This window comes from Passer domesticus, chromosome 11 (genome assembly GCF_036417665.1).
Source record: "Passer domesticus isolate bPasDom1 chromosome 11, bPasDom1.hap1, whole genome shotgun sequence".
NCBI classification, from domain to species: domain Eukaryota; kingdom Metazoa; phylum Chordata; class Aves; order Passeriformes; family Passeridae; genus Passer; species Passer domesticus.
The window spans coordinates 16,411,092-16,429,786 of NC_087484.1; the positions used below are offsets into that span (position 1 = coordinate 16,411,092).

Here is an 18,695-nt window from a genome sequence, read left to right on the forward strand (position 1 = left end):
CATATTTCATGCATCTTGTTGCCTTTCAAAATGTCATATTATGTTTAACTACATTGATAAAAGTTCTGCATCAAATAAATTGCACAGATATTCGGGTCTATTTGACAGCACAGCTAAGCCCTTCTGTATAGTTCAGGTTTGGCTTCCTTATTTAAAGGGAGATTGATGTACTAAGAACAATTTTCAAAGGTGAATGCAAAACCAGCAAGAAAATTTTTAGACAGAAAAACTACATGATGACATGACTGAGCAAATTCAGTGTGGAAGGGAAAATGAGACTGGTGAAAAATTATAGTCCTATTAATATATTCCTGAATGTTATTAAGAGGTTAAAGATCAATTCTGACAGGCAGAATAAGGAGTAGAGCACTTGTGCTGCAACAAGGGAGAATAAAAAGAGTAAGGCAAATGTATTTACAGTGGAAGGCTTAGGTAATGAAACAGGATGCAAACAAAAATTGTGTAATCAATGTCCATGGAGGAAGTCAGGCCTAAACTAGATCATGTCTTTTGAGGCAGTAAGTATATAATTTAATGATGCTTCCTAGAAGGCAGATGAGAATCAGTAAAGCATGTTAAATTGCCATCAGCTCTCTCCTCCGTCTTGTATGATTCAGTGCATTTGATTTTAAAGGGAAATTGTGCTTCAAAATATGGAAACCCATGACTCTGGCTTTCCTTTAAGAACTGAGCACCCAGTTCTAAAAGAGAAGAATATGTTCTCTAGCATGTGTGCTGCCCAGAACTTTATTGGTTCTCTAGCTTTCTTGAGTCAAAACCCTTGTAGTAGTAATTCTATTGTTGTTTGTGTTTCTTCTGTTTAGGCTTGTAAATACTACAGTTCCCAGTGGCATGTTGTGAACTACAAATATGAATCCTATTCAGAAGACTTTCGACACTTACCACAGTAAGAGCTCACATAAGTTCCCTTTTTTATTATTTTTCCCCATTAAGCTTGTGTTATTTGCTAAGCTTTGTCCATATTTGCACTTTCCTTTGTCTTCTAAGCTTGTTTTACCATATTTTTAGTGCCTTGCATTTTTAAAAAGGGGAAGCAAAGGTCCTTCAGAAAAGTTCAAGACTCTGCAGAATTCGCTGGTATCAACAAACTCCATTAGTGCTGATTCAAATCCTTACAAGTGTATTTGTGTTTTCAGAGAACAGTTGATACAGGAGAGGTGGCTTTTCGTTTTCCTTAATAATGCATAAATGTCACTCACCTTTCACTGGGATTCATTCTCCTTTTAGTTACCCTGTGGAACAGAGTAGGATTTCAGTGCTTTATGGCTGCATTTACAGCAGAGCTGGGTGCACTGATGGTACAAGGCAGTAGAGGTGTGCCAGTGTCAGGGTAAGGGGCATTTCTCCTGTGCTTGGAGGCACACGAACATGAAAATCACTGGAAAGTGCTGGAAGGAGCAGGAACAAGTTCCTTGATTTGAGTGGAAAGAAATTAAGAATCTGGTGCTCATTTCTACATGCATGAGTTTCTACCCATACTCTTGTTTCTGGAAGGTTTATGTCCTGCCCCTGAGGAAGGTTTTAGAGAATAGTTACCAAAATCACCAAGTGCCAGAATGAGCTGTTTTACTGCCTCCTTTCCTGGAGTTGAAGTCATTAAAATTAACTGGATGAAAAGGGTTTTTACCTGCTCATACGACAGGAACACATGAGTGCTCCAAGCTTGGGTTGGATGGAAACTAGTACTAACTTCATTGCTGCAAGAACTGAAAAAACTCATAAAATTAAGTCTTATGGCCCAGTTAGATGCTGTGTTCAGAGGGTTTTGCACTTCAGATTTGCATTTACTCCTGGATGTTGGTATTTTTATGAACAGCATACACGGTAGTACAAAAAGCCATTAAGAGCAGTTTTGCTAATTGGAGATTATAAAAACACCCTTTCTTAAGTACCCAGCCTGCTGATTGGTTTAGAAAATTAATGCATTTAGTGCTCAAGAAAAATGGTTGTAGCACAGCAGTTTTCCATTTAACCTTAAATGTCTTCACTCTTATGAAATATGCATGGGGCAGATGTGGGTGCATTACTATGCACAAAAGTACGTTTTAGCTGATTACATACATCCCCTTCTGCAAAGGATATTTTGGTGAGGTGCTTAATGGGATTTTCTTTCATGGGTTCATGCTCCAGGGGTACCGGGGTGTCTTACATCTTACTTTTTCCCCCCTGCTAGCACATACATTGTACTGAGGATTATACTGACACGAGATCTTGTGCCTGGTATCTCTTAGGGAAGGTTGGGGTGCCACACTTGATATTTCAGATGCAAAGTTATAGCAGGGGTTGTCTACATTTTGTCTGCTGGAAGCCTACGTGGCTTTTGAGCTTAACATACCTTTAACAGATCTGGTTTGAGAGGCACCTCATTTCATATTGTTTCCAGCCTCTTCTACCTTGATTTTCATGTGCATGTAACAAAGTTTGGTGTGTTAGACTAAATCTTTTCAAGAAAAATAGAGACATTATATGTCCTGGTCATTATACTGTATCTCACTGTTAATAGTTCTGGACCTTTTTACCACTCTTTTTTTTTTTTTTTTTTTTTTTTTTAAGAATTTTTAACAGCTGCCCTTGGTTGCATTGGAAAACCTGCAATGGTTTTCCATCACAAATATTCTGACTATTAAAGCTTTACAGATATCAAAAATATCAGTAGATTGTAATTGTTGTTTTATTCAAAACGTTTTTTGCAGTAAATAAACTGCAAAACTGGAACAAATTAAAGAGGGAATGAAACACTCTTGTGTTCTCTGTGCACTTGTGGTGGTGTGGGCACTTCATGGGAACACTGGTTTTGAAATGGGGACAATGAAAAAAGATAGATATTGTTCATTACTCTGATCTTCCTTGTCTGTAATCTATGTATGAATGAATGAAAAGGGTCAAAGTTTTTTTGGGGTTTTTTGGGTTTTTTTTTGGTTGTTGTTGTTGTTGTTTGGTTTTTTTTACTCTGGAAAAGTCAGTCTTCCTAATAAATAACAGATTTTAGCATGAAAACTTTTTTTTGTTTTCATATAATAACTGAAGGTTTTCAAGATGAGATTTCTAATCTTCTGGTATTTGAAAACAGTACTGGAATTTTTCAGGGCACTGAAAAGTCTATTTTTTTCCATTTAAAAATACCCTTGAATTTTTATTGTGTGTATTTGGCTGTTACTTACTGTTTAATTGTGCAGCATGAGAAGTACTCTGGGCCTAAGTACAATTATTTATATGCTTAAAATTAAGTAAATATTTAAGTGCTTTGCTTTTTCATATTCAGTTGTGGGTTTGAGTATACAGTATAAAGAACTTAAATGGCATCACATCAAAAAGACATCTCTGTATTTTGAAAAATTGCTTGAAGGCTGTGCTCATCATCTCAAATAGAAAAAAAAAAGTCTTTAAATCATAAAGTGGTGTAGAAGCTTTAAGATAAAAGTTCTAATGGTCTTGGTTAAGAAATCTATTGAAGAGCTCAGTCTCCTTTCTTTGCCAGCCTTGAATGGGACCCCTCTTTGGAAATTGTGTTGGGTTTGTTGCCTGTTGTGGTGGAAGAGCAACAAAGAGACCAAAAAATGGTATTTTATCATTTGTATAGAACTGTTTCAGCTTCACAGTAAGATATATGTGGGTTAGAGAAAAAGTATTTTAAAAGTGTTGTGGTTTTAAAGGAGACAATAGGATCACAGCAAAAGTGTACTGACATTGCTGTTGGGGCTCAGTGTGGTTACCTCCCTGAAAATATCAGGTACATGATTTGTTTTTAATAAATAAATGAATACATTTTTCCCCCCTCCCAGAAGTGAATGTAGACCAGAGAAACTGCCATCACATTCCTTTGAAATCGATCATGAAGATGTGGATAAGGATGAAGTATGTATTCTGGTTTTGGCATGGGTTGTTTTTTTTCTACTGAGGAAGTTATTTATTGCTTTAATATCAAATAAAGAATGATAATGTACTGCAATTATCTCCTATAAAATATTTCATACTTTAAATAGCTCTGAAATTAGTGGAACAGCTTTGTCTCATGTCATCCTATGTAGGGGAGGGCTATTAATAATGTCTTATTTCAAAAGGAATGAAAGGGTGATTATTTGTTAGCAAGCAGATATTCACGCATTACAGTTTTTGTCTTGGAATTCAGAAAACGAATCTGTGCAATTTTACCCTTGTCTTTCATATAGGACACAACATCCCACTCATCTTCCAAAGGTGGTGGTGGTGGAGGAGGAGGAGGATTAGCAGCAGGAGTTTACAAGTCTGGATGGCTTTATAAAGGGAATTTCAACAGCACTGTCAACAATAGCATTACTGTTCGGGTAAGGAAACAACATTATTCTTTCTTTATTCCCTTTGAATTTATTTTCCCCACAGAGGCACACTTTTTGCCATTGTCACTTAGCTGTTTATATCTCAGGGTTGATTACATTGTTTATATCTCAGGTTTGATTATATGGCTTTAAATGATAATAAAATAATATTTCATTTGTCTGCAGAATAGAGATTGAAGTGCAGTCAGGGGGTTACCTGTTATTTAAACCCTGTGAATAAAGTATCAGTGAAAAAATTTGCAGTACAACAATTTTCATGCTGTTTCTTTCCCACCACTGCAGTCATTCAAAAAGCGCTACTTCCAGCTGACGCAGTTGTCGGATAACTCGTATATTATGAATTTTTATAAAGATGAAAAAATATCAAAGGAGCCAAAGGGATGTATTTTTTTGGATTCTTGTACAGGAGTTGTACAGGTAAGTTCCAGTTTATTTCATTGTAGTGTTTTGGGTGTAGGATTTGTTTAAAAAGGCAAGGGGAAGAACACATTCATTAGCAGAATAATGGTGTCATTAGCAGTTTTAGGAAATGAAAACACCAATGGTTTTGCTCTTTAATTTGATGCAGATGCTCAGACTGACAAGTTACAAAAAAGCACAGCTGAATTATGATAGCAGACCATGCACACACTCTTTGTCCGTTGCGAACATGAGAAAAATAATATTGTGAAATGTTTGGCAGGGGTTTCACTGAAATTATTTCTGAGATGTCACATTTTACCTCATGCTTACTAAGAGCATGCTTGCTTGTTATGGGGTAAAGAGACTCAGGTTGCAAAGCACTGCCTGTTGGGCAAGTGTGAAATTAATCTTGTATCCTGAGCCTTCTTGAAGGTCATCACTTCTGGAGATGATAGAGCATCTTAATGGCATCAGGTAGGTGAGAACCTTATTGTTTGTTATCCAGTAATGTCTAAATAAATCTTTTTCTTTTCCTTTTGTTACACTTAGACTGTGTTCTTAGCTTTTTTCTCCCATCTTGTTCTTCCTTTCCTCTCATTCTAATAATATATTTCTTTTTTTTCTTTTGTTTCATTCTAAACAAGGTGTTACCTTGAATGGTATGTGACTGTTGAGTGATCTAGCCCAATGTGTTAGTGAATAAGGAAATGCCTTTTATTTAATCCATACTTTACAACTTAACCAGTACTGATTGGTAACAGATTTGAGGATTGTTTTGAAAGAAGCCTTTCAGGTGACACCAGGGAAGAGCTCTGATAAACAAGAAGTTTTCTTGGTTGTGATGTCCCTCCTTTACCTCTAAACCCCTTGGAGCAAGAAAAGTGATCAGTTCCCAGTGATTCAGCTGGGAACAAGTATTTGCTGCCAGTCCCCAGCTCTGTGGGCAATGGCCATTGTCCCAGTGCTGTTCAGAAGGGTGTTTTTCCAAACAGGGGTAAGAGAGGCTGGAGATAAGCATGTAGGACAGTGATGTTTGCCAGTGTCAGTCCATTGGCTTGAGACCCTCACAGGTAGCTTGGAAGTGCAGCAGAAGCCATGGGGGAGATTCTTACAGAGAACTCCTGATTAGAAACTGCTGCTTGCTCCTGCCTGCAGCAGGGGCTTTCTTGCAAGCTGGGTCTCATCCAGAGCTCCAGTCCAGCCCTGCAGGGTCTTGTTATGCACATATTTAATGCCACCCCAGAAGGTGCCCTTTCTGCTGTGCTGTTTCTCATGACACTCTAGGAAAATGTGTTGGCTGCAAGATTTCAGCCCTTTTTGACTAACTTCTGAAAAAAAAAAAAAACTCAAGAAACCTTTGAAAACCTCCTCCACCTGAACCTTTGACAGATGCTTTCTAAATCTACAGTGTTCCTCCAGATTGTCCCACACTGGTTGAACGTGGGTTGTCCTCTTGCCTGCCCCCAGATACAAGTTTCTGTGACAGGTTTTGATTGACATTTAGTATGGGACTCACAAATTTGAGCTAGCTTCACTAGCAAGAAGTTAGAGTCTTAGCCAAGGGTGAATACCATCAACGGTCCAAGTCTGTGATGGACTTGGAATTATAGGGCTGAAAAACAAAACCTAGCTTAGAGTTGCCATAAGCAGGGAGACCAGAGAATATAGAGAAAGAGTTGGGTAAAACTGAATTTTTAGTGGAAAAGTGTGATGTGTACGTTGTGATTTCATGAGTTTTAATACCACTGTAAATTATTAAAGTCTCTATGACTTAGAGCTCCTGTTTGATTGAGATAGAATGTCAAAATTGTAGTAAATGTCCCAGAGAAATCATCTCCAGATAAAATACAAAATGCTTCCAAAACAATTCGTTAGTTTGGAAGAATGACCCTGCAGGCATTAGACTTAGCCTGATGTTTCATTTATAGCTCATTCATAGTCTCTTTTTTGAATCTTGTATTACTTCTTTCTGGAAGAAATGTTTTGAACTTGAAATTAATTGTTGAAGATTAGAAGTCAAGGTCCATATGGAAGGAGTTTTATAGAGGAGCAAACTGAGAAATGGTACATTGATGGGGTTTTTTTAATTTTTATTTTTAACTGATCAGGAAGGTAAAATAGTTGACCTTAGATTTAAAACAAAGACTTTGCTGTAGATCTCATCTGCTTGCCAGAAGTCTGAAGTGCAGATGGAAAAGTGGATATTGAAGTTTTCCTGCCCTGCCTGATGTTTTTAAGGTTCAGCATGCAAAATATATTGCTATATTAGATAATGTCTGATAGTCTTTCAGTACCTGATTTAAAGATCTTGGCCATGTCATAAAGGGAAATATATAAAATAGAAAATAAACCCATTAATTTTAAATGCTTTTGTCTTATCTGAAGTAAAATTGAAACAGAGTATTCTTCTTTATAGATTGTGCATAAACTGGTGTACATAATTTACATTACAAGTAATCTGGCTTTAAAAGTTTTAAGTGGCCATTAGCTAAGATCCTTGGCATAGCTTTGTTTAACTTCTAGCTCTTGGTCAAGCCCTTATATAATTTTATATATCTGTCACAGGATTTATTGAAGTTTTAGTCCTTGTTTTACATTATCTTGAATGTATGATTGGAGGAGAGGAGTAATATCAGGATGAATACTGAACACCCAAGAACCTATTGCTGCAAAACCCAAGCCTGTTCTCACTCTGCACTTGATGGACTAAAATTTATAACCCTGAAAGAATAAACCTCTATAAAGTATTTGAGAGGAAAATTATTTCCTATCAAGAGAATTTCCAGTAGCAGAATTGAAAAATAGCACACGTGCACACATATGCACACAGACAATCCCAAGTCAGTTTGAAAAGCCAAGATTTGTCTGACCCCATTGACCCAAGCAGCTCCAGAAGAAGTAGTTCAGGCTTAAGTGATTCCTGGTCTGGGTCATGACATGTAATATAAGAACTGGAGCAAATGATTAGCAACAGATTGGGTAGGAATCTTCTAAATCATCTCTGCTGCTGGAAAAAAATGTTCATGGAACTTGCTTTTTAGTGTCCTGGGTTCTCATCCTCCTCTGCTAATCAGTATCAGATTTTACCTCTGTTCCTCTCAAATCAAAGTATCACTATCATCTCACCATCTGGCTTAAAAACCTCTTAATAACTTGTTCATGTAGAACTGTGCAGAAAAATACTTCCAGTATGCAGAACTACAGGAGACCCCTGTGATGTTATTTGAGACTGTTAAGGAAGAAAAAAATGGAGTGAAATGACCAGTTATGGGGTGGATTTTTTTTTTTTTTCATTTGTCAGCATCACTCCAAGGTTAAATCTGTCCACAAAGTGATGGCAATCTTCTGGAATATTGAAATCAAAGTGGTGGCACTGATGTCCATCATCAGTCAGCTTTAAAAGTTCAGTGAAACAATAGGAGGTGGAATGCATTACTGTTCTCTCAGATACAAGCAAGGAGGAGAGAAAATTGATGCAACTGCTTCCTTAAAACTAAGAGATATGTGCCTCATTAATTGGGTGAATTTGAGAAATTAAGCACATTATGTTAGATCCCATCACTTTATTTAATTTTATGGAGCTGTTTCAGTAGCTAAGTACCTGTTAATTCTTATGACAGAAATGGACAGAGTTATCATCTCCTGCTGTTAAATCTGGTGACAGAGAACAGCTCTCAGGACTCAATCTATTCCCAGTATACTGGGCATTTGTTCTTATTTGTGTTTGAACAGGATAGCATTGACTGACCAGCACTATACCTCACCTTTGCCTCTTGTGAAAAATTGTTGAAATCCCCTAAGTTGTTTTTAAAATCAGTCTAAGACAGAAGTAGATGTGGGAAGTACCTACTGTAATAGTTACTCTGCAGGAATTCGTCCTGTTGCAATCTTCTGGAAAGTCCTGTTCCCACTCTCCCCCAAATATTTCTATGACTTAGCAATACTTTGATTGATCTTTTTGTGTGTCTGGTGTGCTGGTCAAGTGTAAGAGCTTGTTTTTTAGAGCTGTTCTCTCCAACTCATGCAGCAGTGCTGCGTTTTTGACCAGAGATTTTTTTATTGTTCCATATGGGAGGTATTCCCTTCTGAATTATTGTCCATCTTAGATTTCTGTGGCTAAATATAGGACATATGTCTGGCCACAGAAGCTCTTAAATGCACAAACTGACAGAAATTTCTGTTCATATTGCACTATTTGAGTTTTCTTTAAAGCCACTGAAGTTTGCTTAAATGTAATTTTTAAGAGTGGCCATATACAAGTCCATCAGATAGATGCCTTTTTTAGTACCTTTTTTTATTAGTTCTAGTGTTTATTTTTATTTTCCTTTTGTTCCAACAGAATAATAGGCTTAGGAAGCATGCCTTTGAGCTGAAAATGAATGACCTCACGTACTTTGTGCTGGCAGCTGAAAATGAGCAGGATATGGATGACTGGATTTTTACTCTCAACAAAATCCTGCAAATAAATCCAGAGGGAACCATTCAGGAGAGGAAGAGTGCAGATCTCACTGATCTGAGACTTGGTAAGAGTGAAAAATCTCTTGTATTGCCAGGGGTTTTTAAACAAATGAAAAAAGTGGAACCTTCATATGAGTATTTAATCATTTTAACTGCCTGAGTCTGTAATGGATTCTGTACCTATTGATTCCTGACGAAGCAGCACCAGTCTTGGCAACCCCTGAACAATTTCAGCTAACTCCCCTCAGATCATTTTCAAACGGCTGGAAGGGAGATAAAGCTGTTCCCACAAAGTCACCAGGAGCAACGTGGCTCCACTTTGCATATGCAGCTCTTTTTTATATTTAGTCCTCTCTGTCAGTGATCTTGCTGGTACTTTGTGTTTTACTGTCCTGGAACTCTGAAGGTTTAAAAAAGTTTTGTGCTGGAGAATGGTTTGATCAGTTCTTTTTCCAACATTATGCTTTCTTTAAAAATCTGGAGCTAATAAATTAAAAGAAAAAAACCAGCTGTGGTATATGGCTCTTTCTCTGAAAGCTTATTGACTTTTGCTTCTTGCTTTTTTGAGCTTGCATATTGTGCTCTCACTGTGGAAGAAAGAATTGGATGCTCTGTTATACTGCAGTCTTCATGTGGCAGTAACTCATTCCTCCACATAATAAATCCACATACAGTTTGGATGCATTCCAGCTGAAATTCTAAGGCTGAAAACACTTGAAACCTTAATACAGAAGTAAAATGTGTGTGCTCTGAGCTGAGCCAAAGCTTTGCATCCATATGCATCTGAATCTTAGGGATGTTCAGAGCTAATTGAACTCTTTAGCCTGATGTTTATATATAGTAAGTTCTGATTTTGGAAGGACAGGATACTCATCTAGACAAAGATGTTTTTAGAACTTGGAGGCACAAGAGACTTGCACTTCAGATCAGAGGGGTACTTTTGAAAATGTGACCCATAAGGAATATTAATAAAGCAGGAAGAGATATGTGCATAAGGGGTCAAAACTACAGCCTAACAGAAAACAGAAGTCTCTTCTGATAAAAAAGCTGATAACAAGCAACAGGAATGTGCTATAGAGTTAGCTTGTCAAAGACATGAGGCTTTCTTGTCAGGAAGACCCCTAAGTGACTGTAGTGACTTCTTTCACATGGGGCTGAATTACCACGTGAGAACAGAGCACTCCCTGGTGAGCTGGGTAAAGCCCAGGGCTTGTGTTCAGTGCTGTTCTCTGGATCCATAGGTTTGCAGCTCGTGGAGTCCAGACTGCATCCCTCCCTTTCCCAGAGAGAGGGTGAGGTCCTTGCTGAATGCTCCCTTTACTGGGAATTCCAAAGCTTTGGCTGACATAAACCCTTGGTGTTACATCGGAAGGGACTGAGAGGAAAAGGTGTCTTTGTCATGGGTGTGAATATTTGTCATGGGTGAATGTGTGGGATGTTTCACTGAGTAGTCAGGGCTGTTGTTTGGAAGCTTAGACTAAGATACAGTGAGCAGCAGTGAGAGATGAGGTTGAGGAGGACAGAGCATCACTTCCATTTGTAGAGATGATGAGTCTGAAGGCAGTAAAAAGAAATTACATGGAAATATATGTTTTTATATTTTAAAGCCTATGGTAATAGCATACATAATAAAACCACTTTGTGATTATTTTTTTCCTTCTCTTCAAGACCCTGCAGAAATTCCAGTGAATTATGATTGCTCTCAAGATGAGGCAGATTCTTCAGAGAACACCTTGCACCCAGACTTCGCAAAAGTAATGGATGTTACACTTTTCTTTACAAGTCTAGTGGAAAGAACTTCCTAGGTGAAAAATGTCTGCCAATACGTGATCATTAATATTCTGAAAGGTGGAAAAATATAGCACAGTCTATTACAATTGTTAGAGACACAACAAGTGACAGGAATAATCCTTTCTAAACACCTCATCCTTTTGTTTAAGTGAGAAAATATCCACCAGATACAAAGAGTAGGTGCTCCACACTGTGTTTTGATTTAGACCTGTGAAGTCAGTAAGGGTCTGGTCCCCTCAGTTATGTGTGAAATATTTGCTCATCTGAGGTGCACTTCAGTAGAATCTGGCCCTTGGAGAGCCAAGATTTCCTGTGTGACTGGAAGGGAAGTGAGCTCTGAACTGCTCATTGCCTTTTGTAACTTCATTGAAAGATGCATGTGCTACCAGGGGAGGCATTTTGTCCTCTGGAGCTCATAAACTGCTTCATGTGGATGAGATAATTGTCTATGGTGCTAAGAAGCTTTTTAATGAAAAGCTAGATTGGAAATGCTTCACTGCTTTCTCTTAAAGGAATGTACAATCTGTTTGTAGCCTTCTGCCAGTGAGCTGCTGTAGATGCTGTCTGCCTACAGAGGCAAATGCTGTTTGAGGATGCTACACAGATTGGAACTGAAAGCTGTCTATGCAATTGAGGACAGAATTTTACTGTAGGTCATATTCATATATGTGGTCAGCTAGAATGTTAAAAATAATAAAAAAATCAAATCATCGAACAAAATAAAAACAAAACAACCAACCAAATTAAATGTATCCGATGAAATATTTATGTATTAAGGGCAGCAGAAGTGTCTGATCATCTTGTCTGTGGGTAGATTCTTTCTAATGATTTAGTTGATGCAGCTATCTCAGAGGTATCTTGCAGATATCTCAAAGACCACTGGTGCCTGCAAGGCTATAGGAGATGGTCAGCTTGTTTTCTGATGCTCTTTTTGCCCTTTATATGGGTAATTCCTGCTCCCCCACCCTGGTTCTACAGGCCTGGCTGCAGCAGTGTTCTGTGGCCTTTCCCTAGTCCGTGCAGATAATCATCCTGGTCCCATCTCTATCTAAACCAGGCTACCAGAGCCACATCTGGAGCTGCCTCTGCATGTCAGGCCGTGGGCAGTGCGTGTTAGGAAGTGAACACAGAGCTCTTGGTCCTGCTGGGCTGCTGCTGCTTGTTACTTAATGTGTACTGGCAATACCATGATGTGGGAGACATGAAACACTGAATGGGGCCTGAACAAGAAAATATCCTCTGCCATGTCAGCTGAGGGTTGTACTCAGTCCTAGGCAACCAGAAAAGATGGACACACTTTTACTATTTCAGAGAATAATTAAAAAAAAAAAAAAAAAAAAAAGAGAAAATTGAAGTGCAAAGACTGAAGGAATTGAGCAATTGAAATATCCCAAGGGATCTTTAAGGGGAAAGAAATGTGTGGGGCTTACTTTACATATTGGATAAATGAGCTTAACTAGTGAGGAAAAAGGTTTTTGCAGTTAGACATGAGGATAAACTTTTAGAAGGTCGGGTAGGAAAGCACCAGGTGGCTTCAGAAGGTGAAGTTGGCTTTGTCAGAGAGCTTGCTATGAACTTAAGCATGTGTCAGAAAGGAAATGTCTGTGTCTGATCCTGCCTGTGACAGAGGGTGGATGAGAGAGGACTACCAGCCTTTCCTTTGGGTGACACTGCAGTCTGTGTGCCTGCTCAGCCTTTGAGGCTGGGTGGCATTTGCTTCTCCCCTTTCTGCCCTCACCTGGCTCAGCTATTTTTCTGTGGTGCTGCTTTATTGGGGGTTTATTTCCCTCAGCTTGGGAGTCTCTAAACCGATTCTGGTGCAGAGATCTGACATCTTCCTCAATGGGTTGTGGCTGCAGCTCTCTTCACAGAGAGCAGCAGCTCTCTCTCCCAGGATTTTTCCTGGGGAAGACAGTGAGAAGCACGGAGAGAAGAGAAAACAATTCTTATCTCTATTCACTGCTCTTGTTGTTTTGCACATGTGGAATGTGTTATGGAGATTGTTTACCCAAATTGATTTGTTAATTGGACACTGGTGAAGGTTGTTTTGATTCCTTGGCCAATTCGGTCAAAGCTGTGTCCTGACTGTCTCAGACAGTCACGGGTTTTTCTTTAGTATTCTTTTAGTATAGTATAGTATCTCTTTAGTATGTCATTTAGTATATATTAGTGTAATATAACTTAGCTTAATAAAGAAATTGTTCAGCCTTCTGATTTATTGAGTTAGAGCACATTATTCCCTACATTGGGGATGCCCCAGCAACAATAATGGATAGCACATGTGAACATACAAAAACTTGAATTACTTAATTGATCTGTTTTGGGATTCCTTAGAAGTGTGTCATGGCCTGAAAAGCCCTGCTTCACAAGCAAAGAGTGCTTGGAGGTGCTTGGGGATAACTGCTGCAGAAGTGGGAAATGTTACAAGTGAAACATTGATCACTCATTTAGAAGTCTAACAGCTCTATGGATTTCTGTTCTTGTGCAGAAAACTAATTTATTATCTGTCACCACAGTACATCACAGAAACAGAAGAAACAGTGAAAGCCTCTCGAAATACAGAGCGACTAAACCTGTTCTCTTTGGATCCTGATATAGCAGTAAGTGACATTTAATTTTTTTTTTTAATTCTTAGAAATTTTCAAATCCAGGTGACATGAGCTAACTGGGTTAGCTCAGCCAGCAGAGTGGGTTGCATTTCAGCAAGCAGCTGGTTATCCCCAAGGCTTCAGCAGTGAGGAGGGAAGGGATTGTCTGCAGTCCACAGAGATTTCTGTACAGACTCTACACTTGGACTGCAGGATGGCTGAGGATGGCAGTGACCTCTGGAGGTCATCCAGTCCAGCTGAGCTAAGCTCTGCATTAGTTTAAAACAAGCATTAAAGCAAAGTTTAACATTTAATGTCAGGATTCAAAGAAAGTTATTTCTTACAATGTGATTTAAATGGAAATTTTATTTTAGTTAAAAAGAAGGCTTAAGTAACATTGGGATCAGTGTACATTTGAACTTGAGCCTGATGTCAATCAACTGTAAGACCATTATTGAAAGTATTAAGCAAATTGAAATTGTGATGTGGTATATAAATAGCGAGAAAAGAGGGAAATGCCTGGAATCTCATTCTAAAATATCTGTTAATAATCTGAAAATGTGAGGGGTTTTAATGTATATTAGGAAATTAAAAGCTAGTTTTAGAAACTGCAAGTAAACAAGAAAAAAGTGTGTTCTAAAATTATAGGAAACTAATTTGGATTCCTAATTCTGCCTCTGACATTATGTATGTCCTCAGGCAATCTTTTTGGTTTGCTTCCTAATTTATATATTAGGAATAATACTCATTTACTACAGTAATATGAAAAGACCAACAGTGAGTTTTGAGGTTTTCAGGTGTTTCAGTGGTTGCAAAGACCTTTAAAAAGCTTACTTAGTTTTGGAATATGATGCTTTTTCCTATGTATAACAAATTGCCCGACTTATTTCAGGCATTGAATCCTCAGAAAAAGGAGTTTCCAGGGATAAACTCAGTGATAAAGCCATTTGAAGAAAAGCCTGCAAAGAGAATCCTGGTTACCTGCAAGTCCCTCAGTTTGAATCTCCAGGCCTGTGTTACTGAAAATGAAAATGATCCCTCAACCAATGTAAGCTTTTCTTATTCCTCTGTGATTTTTTTTCTTTCTTTTTTTGGTTGCTTTTTGTTGGTTGGGGTTTTTCTTCTTTTCATACATGTGTTAGTTTGGAGAGAGAAGTGAAAGGGAAGCTGCATCACACGTGCATACTGCTCCCTTGGGACCAAATAACAAAACTGATTAACTTTTCTCTAGATATTTTGAAACTGATTTATATTGCAGACTGTTAGCTACAGTTCAGAGAAGGATTAAAAATGTTTCAAACCTTGAGGATTCTTAACAATTTCTATAAGAGCAAGTTTAAACTGCCAAGACCTGTGCAGGGAGGCACTGGAATATCAGTTGCTGGTGAACTGGGGAGTTTTTGTTGGTTTTCTGGGAGAGACAAGGAACCAAGCAGATAAAGTTACAGGAGAGAAGGCAAAACAGAAAGGACAAGATGTTTCATCTAGTGGAAAAATCCAGCTAAAACCAAGACAAAACAGAAAATTTTGCTTATTCTTACTGTAAAAAAAAAAAAAGAGCTGGGAAAATTGAGATGCAGTTGTCAGTCTGTAGCTTTTAGTTAGTTCTCCTCTGAAGCAGTAAAGTTATGGGACATCAGTGTCCCAGCAGCTCCACTTTCATATATTACATATGAGGCATTGATTGTGTTCGTTGATTTGTTTGTTTTTCATTTGAAGATGACCTCTACAGTGAGTGCAAATTCAGCATGATGTAATCAATATCTTTTTTTGGCAGACTGGAATAACTGTTTAAATAAAGCCATGATAACTGTACCAAGGGCATGCAATATTCACTGCAGAGGCTGGAAAAGCCAAGGACATTGTACCTGCTATGCACTGCTCTTTGTCTCCACAGTTTTAAGGTTCTGGTTTCTGGACAGCTCAGGTGGTGTTATCCTGAGGCTGGTTTATTCTGTCAGAACTATGGATGCTCTCAGGAGGTTACTTTCAGTCACAGGACTGCATTCCCTGGTACTCTGCCATAGGATAAGTGGGCACTGTCAGAGTGGTTTGAATGCTCTTGGTTTCCCAGCAAAATGGAACATGTGTTTCCCACAGAATAATACACCCACGCTTTTGTGTTTGTACCAGTAAACATTTTCCATCCCCTTACATTTGTCATCTTTGTGTTGCATTTCTGACAGTCCCTGGAAAGCCCACACTCGCTCTTCCCTCTTTTATAATGACTCTCAATCTACATTTTAAAAGTCCTTCAGTGTGTTTTCTGGGGCTCTATTCATTTACTCTAATAATTAGTTATCTATTTGGTTTTGATTGTTTGAGTTTCTAAGCTGTCAGTTACACTTCTGGCACCCTGTTAACAAGCTTTCTTTAAATGTCCTTGAAATTGCATGGTTGGAAACTAATCTGGGGTGTGTGTGAACATGTGTTTTTCATGTATCTCATAATTTGTAAATAATACTTGTTTACTTTCTTTTTTTTTCTGGTTGAAGAAACCATTAAAAGATAGCGTTTACCCCCATCCTCTCAGTTATTTATTGTGTTTCTGGTATTTTCTGCAGGTAGAGCCTTTCTTTGTGAGCGTGGCACTGTATGATGTCAGGGATGGCAGGAAGATCTCAGCTGATTTTCATGTGGATTTGAACCACACTCTGGTTAGACAGATGATTTCACGTTCCTCGAGTCCATTGGAGAATGGTGCAGTTGAAAATATTGACTCAAATGAAATGGAAGAACCACAGGTCAAAGGGTTCCCAGAGGAGTGGCTGAAATACCCCAAACAGGTATTCCACATGTGACTTGCATGGCTTAGTGACTCGTGTGGCTTATTTTGGTTTGGTAGTATTCTTTTTCACTGGAGAACTTTTGCATGCTATGTTCTTGTTTTCAACAAAATAACAAAATTCTCTTTTGTGTGTCAGTTGTGTGGAGCCACGTGCATTCTGAGCTCCCTGTACAGACCATTTACAATCAGAACTGATAAACGTTAGTGTCTCTTATTTAGAGAAATCACCTATATTTCCTGTGCTGTTTGGGTCCATTTGCTGACCTCTCCCTACCAGCCAAACAAAACCACACCTCAAAGCAACACCTAGATGCTGCAATAATCCCAAAGTGCTTCCACATTCTTGCTGTTGCCATAAGCTGTGGGCTGAAACAGCATGTGTTACCTTTTCTCCTCATTTCACTGCCCTGGGGAATGACTGACTCAGGCCAGTTCTTAGGTGCTGCCCAAGAGGAACAGTTAGCTTAGGCCACACTAACATGGTCACACTGCTTTTACTTGAGTCAGTCCATTTGCAAGGTGCTGCATGTGCACAAGCTGACTTCAGCACTAGCACAAAGATTTTCTTTTCCATCTGGCTGTTTTGAATAAGTAGAGATAATAATCCTTAATAATCTGTTCTGGATTTGGTTTGTTACTCTTTCCATCAGCAGAGAGCACTGGCAATATTTCCTTTCTCCAGTATCACTGTATACTTTTGAATTGTTCTCTCTTTTATCCACAGGCTCTTTTCTCCATAAGTAATCCTCACTCTGAGATTGTACTGGTGGCAAAAATAGAAAAGGTGCTTACAGGAAACATTGCCAGCAGTGCCGAACCTTACATTAAGAATCCTGATTCTATTAAGGTAATGTAACAGGAACATCATTTCCTGCTCTGTAAGCTTCAGCCTGCTGAAGGCATTGCAAATCATGCTGACAAATCTCACGTTGCTGAACAGGACAGGCTCCTGAGAGCCCCATGCTTCAGAAAGCAAATGTCCAAGTTCCACTGGCTGGATGAATGAAGCTCCATTTTGTCTGCAGCTTACAAATCCATCTGTGGTGCATTGCTGTGCTGGTTCTGCCTTAGTACAGGGATGTGCTCTTTCAGCAATGTTTTAGAAATTGTGAGCTATGGAACTTCGTACAGGAGCAAAGGTGGGGTAGGCACCTCTCTGTCTCTGAGAGCAGACCCTGCACCTGCATTGGGTATTTACAGAAATCTGGAATAATAACTTCAGTGCAATACTGAATAAAGGAGTGGTGACAGAGTTTAATTTGTCAGCAGCATGAAATTCATCTTGTGATACCTATGCTGTCCACCCCAGAACCTTTTGTTATGAACAGTATCAGGCCAAATTATTGTAGGACACTGTAGCCTCTTCAGCTTGGATGTACTTTATGCAGCATTTAAGATGTTAGAATGGTACTGATGAAATAATTCACATTTCCTTTTTTGCAGTATGCACAGAAAGTGTTAAAATCCAATAAACAGTTCTGCAGCAAGCTGGGGAAATACCGTATGCCATTTGCTTGGTCAGTGAGGTATGTGTTCATTCTTTTCATGATTTTATAAGCATCTTATAGCTTATTCCCTTGGACTTCTATCTTTTTATTCTTTTCCACTTTTTCTGCCTGAAGCTAAGCAAAGCTTTCTCTCTGGTCCAGGACCCCAGAATATCCTGCAGGCTTTTTGTTTCATTGCCCTATTTTTCTCACAGCTAAACGTCAGTTACTTGCTCATTAAATGTTGCTGTGGTGGAATCTTTTCTTCAGGTATGTAGTGAAGTTGCTAGGGAGCAGCAAAGGTAGAATATCAATTTATCATGAGCTCCACCATTCACTGGGTGCTCAGAATGACCAGAGATTTCAAAGTCACAGATCTCATAAGAATTTCCTGCAAAAATAATTGTGGTCTGAAATAAAGTTGCAGTGGCTACCTAGAAGGTAGGTGCACAGGTTCTTGAACCTCTGTTCTTATTTTGATTCCTGTCAAGCTTTAAGAAAAATCTAACCAAGGACTTGAAATGCTTTGGGGGTCATATTAAGGGATTACAGTTCAGGTACTCGTGCATTTTTCATGGTTACTAGGTGATGGAGAACTTCTGTTTTCTCATTTGGTCAGCTGGGTTTTATTGCAGGTCAGTTCAGTGGAGTGGTAGTAATGGATTTTTAGTCTTTCTCTCTCTCCTCCTGCATAATTTCTGGTCTCACCTCAAGACTGAGGCACCCCTGTGCCTTTTGATCCCCTTTTACCAAATTGGGCTTTTTTTTCCCATTTGTTATCCTTTCAAGTTTTGATGTAATTGCTTTCTCTGCCCTCTCCCTTTTTTCTTTCTCAGTCTTGTGT

General features: G+C 38.7%; 1 protein-coding gene across 20 annotated transcripts in view; it reads left to right on the plus strand.

Moving 5' to 3' along the window:
- The window catches only part of DOCK10 (dedicator of cytokinesis 10), a 145,154-nt gene that overhangs the window by 70,977 nt on the left and 55,482 nt on the right, over positions 1–18,695 (plus strand). For all 20 annotated transcript variants that reach the window (XM_064385963.1, XM_064385971.1, XM_064385964.1 and 17 more), the window contains 11 exons: positions 825–907; positions 3,804–3,876; positions 4,191–4,325; positions 4,620–4,754; positions 9,079–9,262; positions 10,866–10,951; positions 13,505–13,588; positions 14,469–14,624; positions 16,141–16,362; positions 17,089–17,211; positions 17,808–17,890. In XM_064385963.1, the coding sequence (XP_064242033.1) occupies positions 825–907; positions 3,804–3,876; positions 4,191–4,325; positions 4,620–4,754; positions 9,079–9,262; positions 10,866–10,951; positions 13,505–13,588; positions 14,469–14,624; positions 16,141–16,362; positions 17,089–17,211; positions 17,808–17,890 (1,364 nt within the window). The remainder of the gene's footprint in view (positions 1–824; positions 908–3,803; positions 3,877–4,190; positions 4,326–4,619; positions 4,755–9,078; positions 9,263–10,865; positions 10,952–13,504; positions 13,589–14,468; positions 14,625–16,140; positions 16,363–17,088; positions 17,212–17,807; positions 17,891–18,695) is intronic.